Raw genomic sequence first — 17,227 nt, 5'->3', positions numbered from 1 at the left:
AGGTTCATTCTCTCGTAGCCCTTCTTTATTGGAGTTTCTGGTTTGAATTGAAGCACATCTTTTCCTGAGGAGGGCTTGTTTTCATTTAAAAAGAGGGATGTGTCTGTTAAAGACAAGGAAAGGGGGAAGGGAGGGGGGCAGAATGTGGAGAAGGTGGGGGTTGATGAGGTCATCCTCTGGGCTTGGATGAATCAGCTTTTCTGTTATTAAAGGAAGAGGACTGTTCATTCTTTAAAGGAGTGACCACTCTGACTTAAGTGAACGTAAACGTTTTCTGCTTGGGACTGACCTCAAATCCACTTCGTCCTTTTGTTGGACCAACATTTATAAATGAACTCCACTTGTTAAACTCTATAGAAAGTCATACACAGGACTAGTGAAAAAGGCCCTTGAAACAGGAGAGCTTTTATAGCCATATGGTTCACAGATGTTTAAAAAAAAAAACATCTGTGACACAATATCTAATTAAGCTTACGAAACATTTCAGATGTATTTTCTGTTTATTGAAGATTAATGAGGCAAAATGAAATCAAGGGGCACAAAAAGGGAATATTTCTTCTATTAAGAAATGATCCTTTTCATATAAAAAATCAAATGCAGTCAAAGAGCAAAAAAGCAGTACTTTAGAACTACAGTTGACCAAAAATCAAAACATTTTAAGCATCATCCTTTGAACTTTGTGATATGCCAAAACAGTGACTTCAAGCCAACCTGCTCCACCTACTGGCAACAGAAGTACTGCAGATGAAATCTCACGAGGGGAAAGAAACACATCTATGAACATCAAATCAGTAAAATTTTATTTCCCAAGTTTATCACCATACAATTATAACTTGTGGGAGAAGGGAGGCAATTATACTAACCAATGAAGTAAACTGCATTGTCGTATGATACAAATTCAAAGCTAATCTACATGTTAAAAAATAAACAAAAACATGCACAATACAGAACGTTGCATAAACATGAATTAGAGGAAAAAAATGAGCCATGAGTTTACCAACTGCACAAGACATGTGAAAGCAGTTCTACACCATCAAAATATGGAATCATAACTTAAAAGGGTTTTTAAAAAACAGTTTCCACAGAACTGTGCCTCTTTAGTAAGGTCTGTCTCTGCGCTCCTGACGATGGTCCCTAAAAAGAACGAGAAAAACTTATGAAAAACTTCTTAAATAAAGAAAAATGTTTCATTCATAAAAATGTTTTGACCACTAAATAAAGTGACTATCATAACTCAAGTACAGGTCTTGCCTCATATCCATCTTGCCACCTGGTGGTCCCATTCCTCTTCCACCTCTGCCACCCATTCGGTCCATTGGTGGGCCTCCACGCCCGGCCCCTCGGAAACCTCCCCTGTCCATTCCACCGCGTCCTCTAAACCCACCACGGTCGCCTCCCCAGCCTCCACGGAAGCCTCCGGGGCCGCCGGGACCCCCGACTCCTGCAGGTCCCCCGCGGTCCATGCCCCTGCCCCCACGCATTCCCATTCCACCCCTGCCTCTGTCACCTCCAGGGGGAAAGGGAGGACCGCCGCCAAGACCCTCTGGTTTGGGGGCTTTGCACTGGTTACACTCCATCCTCCAGGCAAAGTTCTGGTTGCCACAGCCACTGAGAGCACATGACACGACTCCAGTTACTGAACACAGACACATGCAAAGAACTGAGCAAACATAGCATGGCATGATGAGTCAGCCTTACGGATTTGGACATTCCCAGTCCCCAGCTCTCTGCTGCATGTTGCCTCCAGTGGGTCCACCTCTACCCATTCCACGTGGACCACCTCGAAGGCCGAAACCTCCTCTGTCTCCTCCACGACCCATCATGCCTGAATTCATGAAGATGTTTGATCATATTCAGTCTCCTGCACCCCTATAAGCACGAGTCTGCAAAGCAGGGACAACAATCACAAACCTCCTCGGCCCATCATGCCATCACGCATGGGCATGCCCCCTCTCATTCCGCCACCCAGCATTGGCTTTCGACGAGCCATTGACACCTTGAGCCGTCGGCCTTGAAACTCCTTTCCTGCAACAGAGAACAAAAGGGATTTACAGGTTGGAAAGGTGGGTGGCATTCAACTGATGCCTTTAATATTAGTGTATTTGAAGACAAACCATCAAAATGTTCTACAGCAGCCTTGGCACAGATGGGCTCCTCGTAGGACAGAGTGGCATCTCCTTTGGGCTTTCCGCTCTCCTTATCCGTATAGATGTTGATAGCTGGCTGGCCAAGCCTGCGGTTCATCTTTAAAAAAGGAAGGCAGTGGTTTTCATTAAACATTTAGCACGTTTTAAATGCAAAGTTCATTATTCAACTATTTTCTTTTGCAGGATTGGAAAACAACCACCACCCAACAGTTTTAATGGAAGCAAAACTATGTACATTTAACGTCCAGGTTCTTTAGATATGAATCCTCCCAAAGCCCTCGTTAAAAACAAGCAAGAGCAGACCTACCCTTATCGGGCCAACATGTTTGAAGAATTCAGCCATTTCCTCCAGGTTAGCCTTTTCAGTCAAGCCTGTGATGTAAATCGTACTGTTCTCGGAATCATCCTGCTCCTCTGGTCGTCCTGCCAGGACCCAATTACAAAATCAATTACAATATCGATCAGATGTCAACGCTATGGGTATCAAACAGAACAAGGAGCTTTTTTTGGTCTTCAACTCACCCATTTCTCGTTCATCACCCATGGGGCCTGTGGACCATTGGTTGAGGAAGAAAGAAACAGGATTGAGATAAGTCAGTATTTGATAAAGTTATATTTAACAGTCTCAACCTGACAATTATTACTGATCATAATCCCCATGTTTGTTTATAGATCCACAACTCATGTCAGAAAGTTGAAAATAGTACCTTTGGGTACAGAATTCCCTCAAAAATGACTTGAAAACAAACCAGTCAAACCCTTTTGTTTGAATAGCCTTAAAGACCAGTACAGTATAGAATCCTTAATATTGGAAATAAAAAATGCAATTGACTGTTAAGAGCATTTAAAGACTTAATGTGTGGTTAAACCCATCAAAAAGTTGTCAAACCTTAAGTGGCTGAATTACACAAAATACTCCAGAGAAAATTGGTCTCAGGCATGTTTTAAGATCCCCAATACTTTGAGATGTGTTTTATGAATAAATGTTGTATAAACCACAATGCGACACATCAATACACGAAGAAAGAATTTGCCCAAAATGTTTGAGTCTTTGAAAGGACTAACCAGTGTAATACTCGTTAACTTACCACCAGGCTTACTGAAGCCACCTCTGTCTCCAGCGCTGCTATGAGGGAATAAATGGAGATATGAAGGCGTTTTCCTTTTACAGCCACTTCCATGGCTGGAAAAAAGTGGCTTGATTGAGGGAGTAATCAAAACATTCTAACTGACTCACTGCACAGAATACTAAATACCTCCCCAGAATGAAGTATATACACACACACAATCTAATTGAGGGGATGTATATATAAATATATTAGCTAAATACAGTTTCAGTGACAGTTTGTAGTTGTGCAAAGTTACAGGTGTGATCAAGTATTAATGACTAACATGCTTTTCTTACTTCTTAAATGTGCTCAATAAAGAAATTAAAAAAAAACATTGTTACATTAAAAGAAAGATTTCAGATGCACTGATGGCAAATTGTGAACCTCAAAAAAGCCATCGAATCATTTTTAACATGAGGCTGAACCACAGGTACAGCTTCAAAAGTAAACAATGCATCTGAAATTTCACAGAAGTGGGATCACATTCACCAAATACAGAAAGAATTTTTTTTAACAAAAACATACAATGTACACATTGATAAAACTCTACACCAAAAGAGAGAAAAAAAATCTTAGTGTCTATCCAGGATAATTTAAGTTAAAATAAAGACTGATACTTTCAGAAACCCATCATGCTTGTTCAGAAAACACACAGAATGACACCATCCTCAGTTCTTGATAAAAGGGAGACTTCGAATCTTTGTTTTAGCTCCTTCCTGCTGCTTAAGCTGGCGAGTCTGCACTGAGTACAGATACTTTTAAGAGAAAAGATGGTTTTAAATGGCTCTGTTACCTGTACGGTATAAATGTGACAAAGCATGTTAAAAAGTGCTCAAATGAAAAATCAAACATATGTATTCCAAACCACAAAGCAATCAAAAACATTTCAGAAATGACAGAGTAACCCCCCCACCCCCAGGATATACCTGTGCAGATTGTAGGACTAATCTGAAGAGCATAAGTATCCCAAACACAGGTTAACTCATTTTAGGGGGGTTTATGAATCATTAAATTATTTTTAAATATATGAAAATGATTTGAAGTGCATGTAAAATGTTATTTCATTTTAAAAAGAGAAAAGAAAGAAACCCTGAACATGTCATGCAGACAGACTGCTTCTAAATGCCCAAGATATCCACTGAAAGACACAAGGAACATCTGATATGCACTGGCATGCCACTCTAGGCTTTTGAATGATTAATTCAACCAAACCAAATCCAAAAAAGGGAAAACCGTAGACTGTAAAATCAACGGATGAATCGAGGTGTGACCTCACCCATTAAAAGGCGTTACCTCCAGCTCTAGCACAATTCTTTCCTGATACGGGCTTCCCCATGTTGATAACCACTGGACAGTAGTTGTCATAGATACAATGACCTAGAGCGACTTTGACCAATCACTTCAACTGGTCTCAACATGGCGGCGCCAGTATCAGGGAGCAATAGTACTTCCTATTTGGAAACAGGAGATGGGAGAGGTTGAGCTGTCCATTGTTTTTAAGATCACTGGGGAAACCCTAAGTTGTAGATTCTGAAATTGACTTTTTTCCTTGAATTACAAACAGTAAGTATCAACTTTAAATGTACTTTTTCATCTTTTGAGCGTCACCCAAAGCAAATGTCAAACCCCACCTCATTTGACCTCAATTTAAATTAATTTTAAATAGAATAATAATCTGCTCATTTGTGTGGCTTTTAATTTTGATTGGGGATTGTGAAAAAGGCAAAGAATATTTGATCGATTTGATTCATTTTATCAATGGGCCCACCTATTCGAAGAACACTTCTTTTAGGCAGACCATTTCTTTTCACTGGAAAAGAGTAGTATGCATCCTTAAGTTTTGTTCTCTGATTAAAGTGGAACACATTAAAACCCATAGCATTGATGCTCATAAAAACCACCCTTAAAATACAGTCAAATGTGTACTTTTTAGGTCAATACACATGCAAGTGTTTGCTCTTAGCTTTGATTTTATGTTTGTTAAGCCCGTTTTTTGTCTTCTCCAACCAGAAGTGGGAACACCATAAAAAATCTACCATATCCTTGTGAAAATTAATAACCCAATTCTTTTTTTCCATCAATGTCTTAACTTCAGTTTCACTGAGACAGCTAATGGGGACTCCGACCACAGAAACCCAAAAAAGAAAAATTGTGACAACAAAAGACCTGTTGTGTTTTTATCTTTTGAAACCACTGAATAAACTCAAAAACCAAAGGAAAAGTTGAGAAACAAGCTTTGCTCAATTGGGTCAAAATTGACTATCCCCCCCCCCCGATATGTTTTTAAAAACCCGAACAAGCTCCTGTCTGTGAAAAATTCTCTCTAAACCAATCAAAAACCTTTGAAACAGCAATAATTTGTGAAAAATACCAATAAAATAAAAAAGTACCAACAACCTTAGAACCATAAGCAAACGGGCATTTTAAATTGAACTCCAAACCAAAAGCTGAAAACCTTCCCCCTGAGGCTCTATAACCTTGAGTTGGCCGTGAGTAACCATGAGTTGTAGACTGAGTAGCAGGATGGCCCGCCGTTTAAAGTGAACAAAGCATTTCAGTGCTTTAAAATGAAAAACACTTCTATTTGTTCTCTATTTATTCCCGGTGTAATACCAGAGCACCTGAGCGAGTTTAGGTAAAAATATATAAAGATGTATAGCAGCTGGATTGTGTCTGCAATATTATTTTGAGAATGTATTAATTCTTTGAAAAACCATACCATATGAACATCCCACTATTGCTCTTGACCCATAAAATAATATCTAAAGTCCTTAAGCTTTTGAAGCTAAGAATTTTTGCACAGGTCTAGATGATGGTGATCAAAACTGGAACTTACCTTAAACCAAAAGAGGCAGGGCTGAGGTTAAATCAAGAATATGCCTGCACTTATTGAAGGCTAATAAAGACTAATGACCATCATGTTTTAGTAGGGGGTGTCAAATCCCAGCCGTCAGTGATGAATGTAATTTTCCCCCTTCTATGTTGCTACCGAATCGAGATAGCAACATATCCAACAAGCAGGATACAGCTCTCTGAAACTGAGATTCAACACCCCGGTACTCAAACAAAAGTCAATTTCAGTAACAGCGTACAAATAACTCAATGCTGCATTGTATCTACAAGAAAGTTAATTGCAAATGTCTGAAATGACTTGTCTCAGCCCTGCCTCAAATGGTTACAGCACCTGCAGAGGCAAAACAATGGAAGACACTAAGGAAGCACACTTACCCCATTCCACGCCCCATGCCTCCGCGACCACGATGCATCATGCCACCACGGTCAAAGCCGTCCCTGCCAGGACCTCTGCTGTCCCCTGGGCCTGAGTACCTTCCGGGCTCAGAGCCAGGATAACCAGAACTTCCACCCTGACCATCCTGCCTGTAGCTACCTATGAAGGAACAACACAAACATCAGATCACACCATGTAGGGTGAGCACAGAGCCAAACCAAATTGTTCTTTAGCTCCATTTTATATATGGAGTTAAAGCACAACATAAAACGTACTGTAATGGCTGGACTGGTTGTAACTAGGTGGTCCACCTTGTGTGTTGTACTGACTGGCTGGAGGCTGACCATAAGAACCAGCAGTTTGAGGAGGGTAGGCAGGTGGAGCTTGTTGTTGAGTTGTCTGCTGCTGGTAACCCTGCTGCTGGTTGTAACCTGCTTGTTGACCCTGGTAACCAGCCTGCTGTTGTCCATATGACGCAGGTTGTGAGTAGCTGCTCTGGCTGTAACTAGCTGGTTGATTGCTAGCATTGTAACTATAGAGACAAAATAAATAAGGGGTCTGTTTTGATCATGATCACAGAGACATTACATCATCCTTATGAGTCGTGTATTATAACTTCAAGTCAACTGAAGAATTTACATGGTGTGATTATTTTTTCTTCCTAAGGAGGCACATTTACCTCTGCGGTGCAGCTGGAGCTGCCTGTTGACCATAACCAGTGTAGGCGGACTGGGCGGTGTAGCCTGGCTGGGAGCCATACGACTGGGATGCGGCTGGAGCGGTAGCTGCAGCTGGAGTACTATCATACCCGCTGGCTCCATAGCCTTGAGTTGACTGCGAATAGCCATGAGCTGTAGACTGAGCAGCGGGATAGCCTGCAGCTGGGGAGAAATAAGTTTCATGCTAAATGCAGGCACCAGTTTGAAGCAAACTTTAAAAGCAGAAGCAAATATCATGTATTCATTTAGACTGTTATCAATCCATCAGTCTTAATAAATCCAAATGGGATCACTGATGAGAAAAACCTACCTGATGCTTGTTGTCCATAGGAGGAGCTATACTGCTGTTGCTGCTGAGGGTATCCTGCAGCTGCAGGGGTCGCCTGGGTGTAGCTGCTGTCTGCAGCAGCTGCAGCAGGCTGGGTGTATGATCCATAATTCTGTTGACCATAACTTTGCTGTTAGAACAGAGCCTACTTTAGCTGCTAGGCAAGCACATGCAACCAGGAACTACCTACATTTATAAATATAAATTATATGAATATCACATAAAATAAATTAAACTTAATTAAAGTCTTTGCGTTTGATATGCATTCATTTAAAAAAGAGATGTTGGATTTTGGCCACAGGATAATTTCAATATGCCGTCTCCTGGGAGGTAAATGTTACTGAAGAAACAAAAACTGATTTTAAGAAGAACCTACACGTTGAAAATTGAATATAAAACAGAGGTAAAAGAAAACACAAAATATAAACAGTATAAATCTTAACTTTATATATTTTTCTAAATCAATGTCTAGTCATAAAATGTTCTGGTTACTGTCATTTGTGATTAAAAATTGGAGGGACTAAACCACGAAGGACCTTAGAAAAACCGATTTGAAAGATTCAAAACCTAGAATTTTATATTTGTTAAGAATGTGACTGATGATGGCAGGAACGGTGATTCTTGTCCAGCAGTTTTATTGCTCTTTTATAGCAAGATTCAACGGGTTTAAGAACAGAGGAGCCAGCATATGACCAAATAGTGATACAGTAGTTTTCACACATCATCAAACTGCTGTTTTACAAATCTCACCTGTGCTGTTTGTCCATAACTCTGTGATGGCTGGGTGCCATAAGAGGCATACCTGCAAAAGAAATATCCAAAAAAGACTTCCAAAGCTGTTCTGTAATTTGACATGGGTATCAACCAATTTAACTTTATTTCCTGGCTGTTGTTGACTGAAGAGCTTCTAATTTAATAATTCTTTTTAATTTTTATTGGTATAAAACAAAGTAATGCTTACCCTGGTTGAGCACTGGCCTGACTGTAGGAACTGTAATCTGCTTATAAACAAAAGATAAAAAAAATACTTTAAATTAAAATGCGACGAAACATCGACGTTTCGTTTGCGCGCCATTAAGCTAGCACGTTACGGGCCAATTGAGTCACAATTCAATGCTAATGCTATGCCTGTTAGCTAAAGATAAGGACACACTACATGAACAATGTTCAATGAATGATTGAGTTCTTTAAGCATGAGGATGTACGATAAATATAAAAATTATCAAAAAACAAGGTTACAGACTGAAAACGGCAAAAATGGTTGAAGCTCACGAAACAACAAGGCCTACCACAAAGCCGCTTGCACCGTCCACGCCACGGCACATTTTTAAACAATCCACATAAACGCTAAATACTACAAAATACCCACATGCAAAACCATTAAATAACAAATACAGATTAATTCCAAAGAATAATAAATGTAAATATCGTGACTTTGGTAAAAATTTTGCGTTTACCGGGAGCTGACGCCATTTTAGCTTGCCTGTGAAAGACCGAATGGACGCTGCACTCTGGGTAAAAAGAAAAAAACGTTTGTCTCCCATTTGAAAACCAGTGTATTCTCGCGAGACTTGAAGACGACCCATAATTTTAATAGAATTTTAAATAAAGTTTAATACTCACGTCATTATTGGCAATTGCTTTTTAATTCATAGCATCTGTAATCTTTTTGTAATACATGTACCATCCCCTGACATTGTTGTTGTTATGACTATTGTTCCTGTCATACATACTTGTTCTATTTGTGTTGAATAATAAAGTTTATTAAAAAAAAAGTATTGTAATGAAAGTTGAGTTCAGCTGTTAAGCGGTCTGTACTTTTTTGCATCAAACAGGCTTGCTATGCCTTTAATTAATAGTCTACTCTATAGTTTTAAAATTAGGCAGATCATCTGTCAGACCACACAGTTTAAGCACTATAAATCTTATTTATTTATCCATTACAACATCAGAATTTATTCATATCATTATATGGAAAATATTATTATTAAATATTTTTTTTAAAAACTCCACACGTGAGCCAGTTTACCACAGTGGGATCTTCATATTTTGTTTCTTTTATTTTAAATACAATTTCATGTCTTCTCAAAAAACACTACTATGTGACAAAACTTTGTTGTTGTTGTTGTTATATAACAAACAATCACGGCATGTTTGTCAATGACAACAATATCAATGCTGAGATAAAGGTAGACAAAAAACAAATATGAAAACAAATGTAACTTAAAAAATAATAATAAATAAAAATAAGGGGCTTTTGCAAAAGTTTAAATAAATCAATGAATTATACAATGTCAATTCTATGATTCATGTAATGTAAAGATTTAAAGAATAATTTGAGACGGTTTAGTAATCCATTAATGTGAGGTTTCACCTTTAAGGATTTACAAGTATGTATAATATGCTTCGAAATTACAACCAGTATATAAATCAGAAAGTCCAGATTTTAAAGGGTTAATGATGATATTTATTGATTTGAGCCAAATATGAAAAAAAGAAGACCAAAACTCTTTTACATGCAAACATTCAAAGAAAAAATGTTCCACCGTTTCTACATCCTTTCCACAAAAGACACAAAGATCACCATCCCAGTTAAAGCGAGAATGTAAAAAAATGATTGGAAGAGTATATATCATTTAATATTTTAAAGTTCACATCTTTTGTTTTGTGAGGGATAGGATATGATAGATATAATGTTCATATCCTTTTAGCTTCTGTGGTGCTGTAATTCTTCAAAATATATTTTCTTTTAAACGTGAAGGGTAATATGAATTATTTAAAATCTCTCGAAAAAATTTGTTTGTTAATTTTTTGTCTCCCAATCATAGGCCTTCCACATAGAGTTGCAGCATTATTTGTTGAGCTATAGTTTTAGTGGGGACTGGAATAAAAACTAATAAAAGATGTGTGCACATCCTGCTTGAGCATTGCATCCGGTAGGTGGCGGTAAAGGGAATTTCTAACATTGTAACCAACAAAATCTAAAAAAGTAGAAGAAGATTTGCGGAAGTTGAAATTACCACAATTTTATTTTCAGTTTACCTTTTAAAAAAGGGAAACAATATATGGATTAACTGCTCAGGGATGTTTAGTTTGTCACGAATAGCCTCGTCAATATTTTGATTGACTCAAAGTGAATTATTCTTACTGTGTTACTGTTAGTGTTTTTTTTATGATGATGGACTTTATTTTTCCAGCTACAAGAGAAGCAGGTATTTAGTTGTAAGCCTTTGTTTCTTTTGACATGACGGCCAGATGTCTTCCTTAGAACGAGTGAGTGAAAAGGCTGCTCCAGGCTGATGTTCAATGATGCTGAGACGGATCATCGTGCCAGTGAGGTTGTTGTGGTTTGGATCGGATCGGCCTGGGTTCTGCTTGGGAACGTCTTCATTGATAATCTCGATTCTGCTGATCTATGCGTTGGGGATCCAGGCAAATCTTAGTTTAGGTCCAGGAGGAGAATTTCCCAGGTTTAGAGGTAAGCACGTTTTAAAAAGAGAAACTTTTCAAAGCAGTCGTAGCCAAGAATGAATTAAATGAAAACACCTGTCATTCCTGTCTCCAGATGTGTTTCTCTATGCTCTTAGTCACGAGGATGTGGCCTCGCTGCTGGTCAGTGTGGTACTCTTGCTGCTGTTTGGACCGAGCCAGGAGCATCGATGGGGAACGGTCGCCTTGCTGGCCCTCTCCTTCCTCACTATGTTCCTTTTACCTCTACTTTATGTTCTGGTCCTCTTTGTGGGTGGAGGAGAAGCGAGTCGGATCTGTGGGTATTCTGCCATCCAGCTCGCCCTGTTTACAGCTCAATGCCGCCAGACAACACAAAGGAGGCTGCTAAGGTGTTTACCAGTCTGGATGCTACCATGGCTTCTTCTGCTGCTTGGCCTTCTGCTGCTGCCGGGCACTCCTGCTCTGCTTCACTTCTGTGCGATATGCATCGGACACAACTGTATCCTCTTCTGTCTGCAAGTCACTCCATGATTGTCAAAGAATAATTTATCTTTATTAAGTTTACTTTACTTTTTCCCCCACAATTTATTCTTTTTTGTGGAAACCTACAAACTCTTTAAAAAGTTTGCTTTTGTGGAACCTCAGAGTTTCAATTAGTCACTTAAATGTTTAGCCCAACAATCAAAAATATGCTTTATTCAAATTACACATCACTGCCCTTTGGTCTCATTTAAAATACTTAAAGTGACTCTCAGATCGCCAGCATTTCATTGGGACACTGCAGGAACTGGAGGATGCCAGGATTCTTGACGTTCTTCCTGTTCGTGCATACATTCCCACTTCAACCCGATTGAGATTGCCAATTTATGCAACTTCTCAAAGGTGTTGGAATTCATTTGAAACCTTAATTTTGCTGTGGTAGTTACAGTCTACTTGTTTGGCTATGAGAGATTTCATGGTCCTAACACTTGTTTTGATAGATCACCTCCCCAGTTGGTGCCCCAAGATCAGGTGTCTCCTCCTCTGGAGAGGTATCCTGCAGCTTTCCACCAGCAGTCCTGGATGGAAATGTCTGAAGCAGAGGTGCTAGAGGAAGAAATGCTGAGGGCAGGGATACTGGCCTCATTGAAGGATGCTCCTGAAGGCGATCCTGATTCAAAGATTGAAGTGCCCAAATCATCAGTCTCATCTCTGCGGTCAGCAATACTGTGATCCCTCCTCATAGAATTTATGCTTGATAGCTGTTACAGATTCCTGATTGTTATTCTTTTAATTATTCTTCAGACTTCAGCAGCTGGAGAAGATGGGCTTCCCCACAGAGAAAGCTGTAGTGGCCTTAGCAGCTTCAAAACAGCTAGATGGCGCCATCACACTACTGATTGAAGACAGCGTTGGAGAACAAGCTGTGGTAGTTTCAAAGGGAAAAAAGCCCTCTACCATCACCTAGATGACCTCACACTCCTGGATGCAGTCTGTAATAGTATTTGCACTTGTACAATAAACTGGACACACTTCATGCTTGGGTTATGCTGAGTTTTCCCCTTGGGTTTAATGAAAAATAAAGCTATTGATTTACATTTTTTGGGAAATTTCCAACTACTTAAGGCAGTTTTTTCTGTTCACACCAGAGAGTAGATGTCGTTGATTTTTGCTATAAAAAAGTGTTTATTGAATACTTTTTGTACCACAAATGAAAACAAACATGTTAACTTTACATAAAAAATGTGAACAAAAGTTTATCACAGGATGATCTTAACACAATAACACCTTTTTTTTTTTCCAAATTCAAAATATAAAATGCTCATACTACAGCTTAAAACCTAAACTACAATATGTCATATAAATACTTTCACAATGACTCATAGATAATGAAAAAAAAAATCTCAAAACAGTTTAAATCATTTACTAACGCAACACTGAAAAAAAAAGATATTAAAAGAAGACGTTCAAGTTCTGATAGTCATTTCCTCTCTGTTTGTGCAGATATGGAGGTGGACACCTACATTTCATTTTTTTTCTGTGTCCAGATTGCCAAATTATTTAAAATAAATGCTAAATAATTGTGCACAAAATGCACACAGTAAATGTATAAATCTAAGTGGGTGGAAAAAAAAGACACCAAAAAACACAAACCACTGTTAGAAACACACCGATCAGAACGATTAGAGATGACTTCATCTTTTTAGTGCACTATATGAGTTAAACAATATGATAAAACGAAATGATTACAAGAGGAGAAGGCCTAACTGTTAAGTTGTATCCTGTAAACTGTACATGCTCAATAGACTTAAATAACAGATTCTCTTCAGGTTGCAATAACATTGTGAAAGTTGTATAGTCACAAATCCAGTCTCTTTCCACACATCTGAGTTCTCCTTCGCTTGATCTCCACACATGACCCTTATTTTCCTGAACTGTTTACTGCACAAGGAGCACTGCGAGAGACCCAGCTTTTTTCTTTTACAAAACACAATTTTATAAAACATCATTAGTTTTGCAGCTGAAGACATGAATTACACAAGCAGCAGTTGGAAGCATTTTCTAAGAGTTTTGTTTAGCAATGTAGTTCTCAGTGTGCCGATGTAGCAGGATATTTTGGAGGATCAGTGGAGTTTCCCTGAGGTTTTCTCCCATATGAATTAAGATCATAAAGCACAGACTGGACACCAGATAAAATCTGAATCTGATGCTAATGAGATTTTAAAGGGGTGGGATCTAATCAGCCTGTGTTCCTCAGGGTAGGCTGGGACAAGCTACTTCCCTTAAACCTTGGTGCCCGAAGACAAGGCGGAAGAACGTCGTCGCGATAAAGAGCCTCCACGCTTATCTCTGTAGAAACCAGTAGAGGTTGTACCGAACGGTCCATCCCCAGACCCTAGATCAGGCTCTGTTGAAGAAACACAGGAGTTGGAACAAAGCATCCCTAACCTTTGGTCTTCTAAAACTGATACAGAAAGCTAACCCTAATTATGTGTAAACATGTTTGCACTGAAGAAAAGGCACACAAATATTGGGGATAAAGTGATGCTTTTATTTTGAAGTAAAATATTTTGTAGCACTCTTGAACCAAGAGAATCCTAGAGAATTTAAATATTAATTTGTGTATCCTTTTATTTACAGCTTTTTCACAGTCTATAAAACATTTAAGGAAATTCAAATCTATATTTAATACATTTTTGGAACCAGTCTTAAGCATCAAGATCATTAAAAACCCTTGACGCTGATTGATGCAAATATGCATTAACCTGCTTTCCTCCAAACCAATTTTAATTAAGCACCTATTTGATAGCAAAGCACAAGTGCATTTTTATTAATAAGAAGTAATATATATATATATACCGGTATATATATATATACATACAGTTCAGACCAAAAGTTTGGACACACCATCCCATTCAAAGAGTTTTATTTATTTTGATTACTATGAAAATTGTAGAATCAAACTGAAGGCATCAAAACTATGAATTAACATGTGGAATTATATACATAACAAAAAGTGTAAAACAACTGTAAATATGTCATATTCTAGGTTCTTCATAGTAGCCACCTTTTGATTTGATAACTACTTTGCACACTCTTGCTATTCTCTTGATGAGCTTTAAGAGGTAGTTACCTGAAATGTTTTTCACTTCAGGTGTGCCCTGTCAGGTTTCATAAGTGGGATTTTTTGCCATATAAATGGGGTTGGGACCATCAGTTGTGTTGTGCAGAAGTCAGGTGGATACACAGCTGCTAGCCCTACTGAATAGACTGTTAGAATTTGTATTATGGCAAGAAAAAAGCAGCTAAGTACAGAAAAACGAGTGACCATCATTACTTTAAGAAATGAAGGTCAGTCAGTCCAAAAAATTAGGAAAACTTTGAAAGTATCCCCAAGTGCAGTCACAAAAACCATCAAGCGCTACAAAGAAACTGGCTCACATGCGGACCGCCCCAGGAAAGGAAGACCAAGACTCACCTCTGCTGCAGAGGATGAGTTCATCCGAGTCACCAGCCTCAGAAATGGCAGGTTAACAGCAGCTCAGATTAGAGAGCAGGTCAATGGCACACAGAGTTCTAGCAGCCAACAAGTGCTAAGCATCTCTGGGAACTCCTTCAAGACTAATGGAAGACAATTTCAGGTGACTACCTCTTAAAGCTCATCAAGAGAATACCAAGAGTGTGCAAAGCAGTAATCAAAGCAAAAGGTGGCTACTTTGAAGAACCTAGAATATGACATATTTACAGTTGTTTCACACTTTTTTGTTATGTATATAATTCCACATGTGTTAATTCCTGTGAGGGCTGGTTTACAGTTTAGGGTGTGATCAAACCTCAAATAAGAAGGTAAGGAGAGCCTTCTTCATAAAACACACCGGAAACCAAGAGGGTAGAACATTACATCTGTCACAACATCAAACATTTTAAATGTCTAAACATCTCTTGTCCTCAAAATGACAAAAAAAAAAAGAATGTAAACCTCATGTATGAAAGGCTGGAAAGCAATGAATGCCAATTGATCAAATTGTTGAGCCGTGGGATATGCATTAAGCTATATATGTATATATATATATATATATATATATATATATATATATATATATATATATATATATATATATATATATATATATCGCTTAAAAGAGAAAAAGCAATAATGTTTCATAGATAAAGTGAGCATTTCCACGCAGGCAGAAAGGAAAACTCAAGAAATGGGGAATAAACAGCTTTATTCCTTAACTTTAGGACAACCAATGTACTTGGATAAACAAAAACAAAACATGATGTAGGCGTGAAAGCATGAGGGGAGACTGTGGTATAATTAAAGCATGTCATGTCTGATGGGTTTAGAATCATCTTTCTGGAGAAGAATGGGCAAATCAGGGCAAAGTGCAAAGTTTGGAAAATGAAAATCACAAGTAAAAGGCTTCCCGCCCATGTGTCACAGTTTATATTTTAATGAAGTCAGAAAAGGGGGGAGAGATCAACCACAAAAAAAATTTGTTGAAACTGTTTTAGTAAAAGTTTGAGATGGAAAATTGTTTTTAATCTCTGTGGTGCCATTAGAAGATCATTCTAACTAGTCAGTTTATACATGGAATATGTTTCTAATGACACATTTTCAGGAGCAACACAGTTCATTTACAGACAATAATTACAGGTCTACTACCACTAACACTCAAACAACATCTAGATCTTGTCAAGAGAGTGAATGAGTGCTGGCAGGGTGGTGAGTGTCTTAGCATTACCTGGCCAGATCATAGCTTCCAGCAGTGTCACCCTGCGCAACAGAACCTCTAGGTCTGCTTGCAAGTCTTGGAACATCTTGAAGCTAATGTCCTATCAGAAAGCAGTGACAGGGGAGAGGGGGGGGGGCTTTTTGAGGGTGAAGAAACACCAGCCCGAGTCCTGGGGCTACCTGGAACTGTTCCCACCTCCTTGTCTCAGCACTGAGCTACAGAGGGATTTTGAAGGCCCCTCAGCTTTGATCCCTGCCTAAAGCTGACCCTTCCTCAGACCTCCTACTCACCATGAATACCGATCATAGTCTCGAGGATTAAAACCCTCTCAGCTAAGATCTTCAGCGCCTCTCTGATCTGATGTATTCCGTCCCCCTGTGAAGATAGATACAGCCGTCAAGGTAAGGAGCACAGGCACAAGTAAGGTCAGCTCGCCAAGATGCAAGTCTTATTTTTCTTAGCAGTTAGCTGGTTAACACAATCCACACATATGGCCAGCAGCATTATCCGTTTCTCCATGTCTTCCTCATTCTCTTAGCATGCTGCTACACCAAGTCATTCTTTGCCATGCCAGACTGGGCAACAACAGCATGCACATTACAGAACACAGGCCAACACTCTCCCAGCATACAGAGGCCAAATTCTCCTTGATGGATGATCAGTTTGCTTATTTTCATCAACATCATTTCATTCGTGTTTTGTTAAAAGATGTTACAGGTCACAAATAAAAAGAAAAAGCAGCATGATAAGATAGATGAAACAGGAAAGACATCATAATCACTACAGACACAAGCAGAGGGGCCTGGATATTCAATGATTTAGCCAATAGATGACAAAACAAGAATGTGATGACGATAGAAAAGTGGCAAAGCTGCTTGAGACGTGTGCTCTTTTGGAGGCTGTTGATCAATTGTGTAAGATTTTTTTTTCTTGGCCGAGGGCCATGCCAACTCACCGAAAGTTACTAAAGGGTCACCTATTATCTGACGGAAGTGGTGCAATATTTAGGTGTTTAACGACTCATTT

At 38.8% G+C, this 17,227-nt stretch overlaps 3 protein-coding genes across 14 annotated transcripts in view; 1 reads left to right on the top strand and 2 right to left on the bottom strand.

Annotated features, from left to right (window-relative positions):
• Positions 1 to 783: 783 nt before the first annotated feature.
• ewsr1b (EWS RNA-binding protein 1b) lies at positions 784 to 9,103 on the bottom strand. 8 transcript variants are annotated; one of them, XM_011479153.4, is made up of 15 exons: positions 8,990 to 9,103; positions 8,494 to 8,530; positions 8,283 to 8,334; positions 7,515 to 7,644; positions 7,165 to 7,366; positions 6,761 to 7,017; positions 6,485 to 6,644; positions 3,236 to 3,273; positions 2,670 to 2,696; positions 2,455 to 2,570; positions 2,115 to 2,244; positions 1,912 to 2,025; positions 1,699 to 1,825; positions 1,252 to 1,608; positions 784 to 1,134 (listed from the first exon to the last, which is right to left on the bottom strand). In XM_011479153.4, exons 1-15 carry the CDS (start codon positions 9,003 to 9,005, stop codon positions 1,098 to 1,100), a joined length of 1,800 nt encoding a protein of 599 aa, XP_011477455.1. In that variant the 5' UTR covers positions 9,006 to 9,103; the 3' UTR covers positions 784 to 1,097. The 8 variants fall into 8 exon arrangements, with proteins under 8 accessions (XP_011477455.1, XP_078809091.1, XP_011477457.1 ...); XM_078952965.1 differs by having other exon boundaries at positions 3,236 to 3,270; XM_011479155.4 differs by having other exon boundaries at positions 6,797 to 7,017.
• A 1,224-nt stretch (positions 9,104 to 10,327) lies between these two features.
• On the top strand, positions 10,328 to 12,581 carry rhbdd3 (rhomboid domain containing 3). Of its 2 annotated transcripts, none has more exons than XM_020705932.2 (6): positions 10,328 to 10,468; positions 10,801 to 11,010; positions 11,098 to 11,481; positions 11,738 to 11,864; positions 11,963 to 12,178; positions 12,267 to 12,581. In XM_020705932.2, exons 2-6 carry the CDS (start codon positions 10,839 to 10,841, stop codon positions 12,427 to 12,429), a joined length of 1,062 nt encoding a protein of 353 aa, XP_020561591.1. In that variant the 5' UTR covers positions 10,328 to 10,468; positions 10,801 to 10,838; the 3' UTR covers positions 12,430 to 12,581. The 2 variants fall into 2 exon arrangements, with proteins under 2 accessions (XP_020561591.1, XP_078809089.1); XM_078952963.1 differs by having other exon boundaries at positions 10,344 to 10,468; positions 10,788 to 11,010.
• A 46-nt stretch (positions 12,582 to 12,627) lies between these two features.
• Positions 12,628 to 17,227, bottom strand: part of emid1 (EMI domain containing 1) — a 141,665-nt gene continuing 137,065 nt past the window's right edge. For 2 of the 4 annotated variants that reach the window (XM_078952958.1, XM_078952960.1), the window contains exons 15-16: positions 16,211 to 16,301; positions 12,628 to 13,869 (exon numbers count right to left, since the gene is read on the bottom strand). In XM_078952958.1, coding sequence (XP_078809084.1) covers positions 13,745 to 13,869; positions 16,211 to 16,301 — 216 coding nt within the window. In that variant the 3' untranslated portion in view covers positions 12,628 to 13,744. Of the gene's footprint in view, positions 13,870 to 16,210; positions 16,302 to 16,491; positions 16,577 to 17,227 lie in introns of those variants that run through there. The other 2 variants (XM_078952959.1, XM_078952961.1) reach the window with 2 other exon arrangements.

Source organism: Oryzias latipes, chromosome 9, assembly GCF_053564925.1.
Source record: "Oryzias latipes strain Hd-rR chromosome 9, Olatipes_Hd-rR_3.1".
NCBI lineage: Eukaryota > Metazoa > Chordata > Actinopteri > Beloniformes > Adrianichthyidae > Oryzias > Oryzias latipes.
Note: the sequence above shows the minus strand (reverse complement) of the source record. Positions and strands in the feature narration are given on the sequence as shown.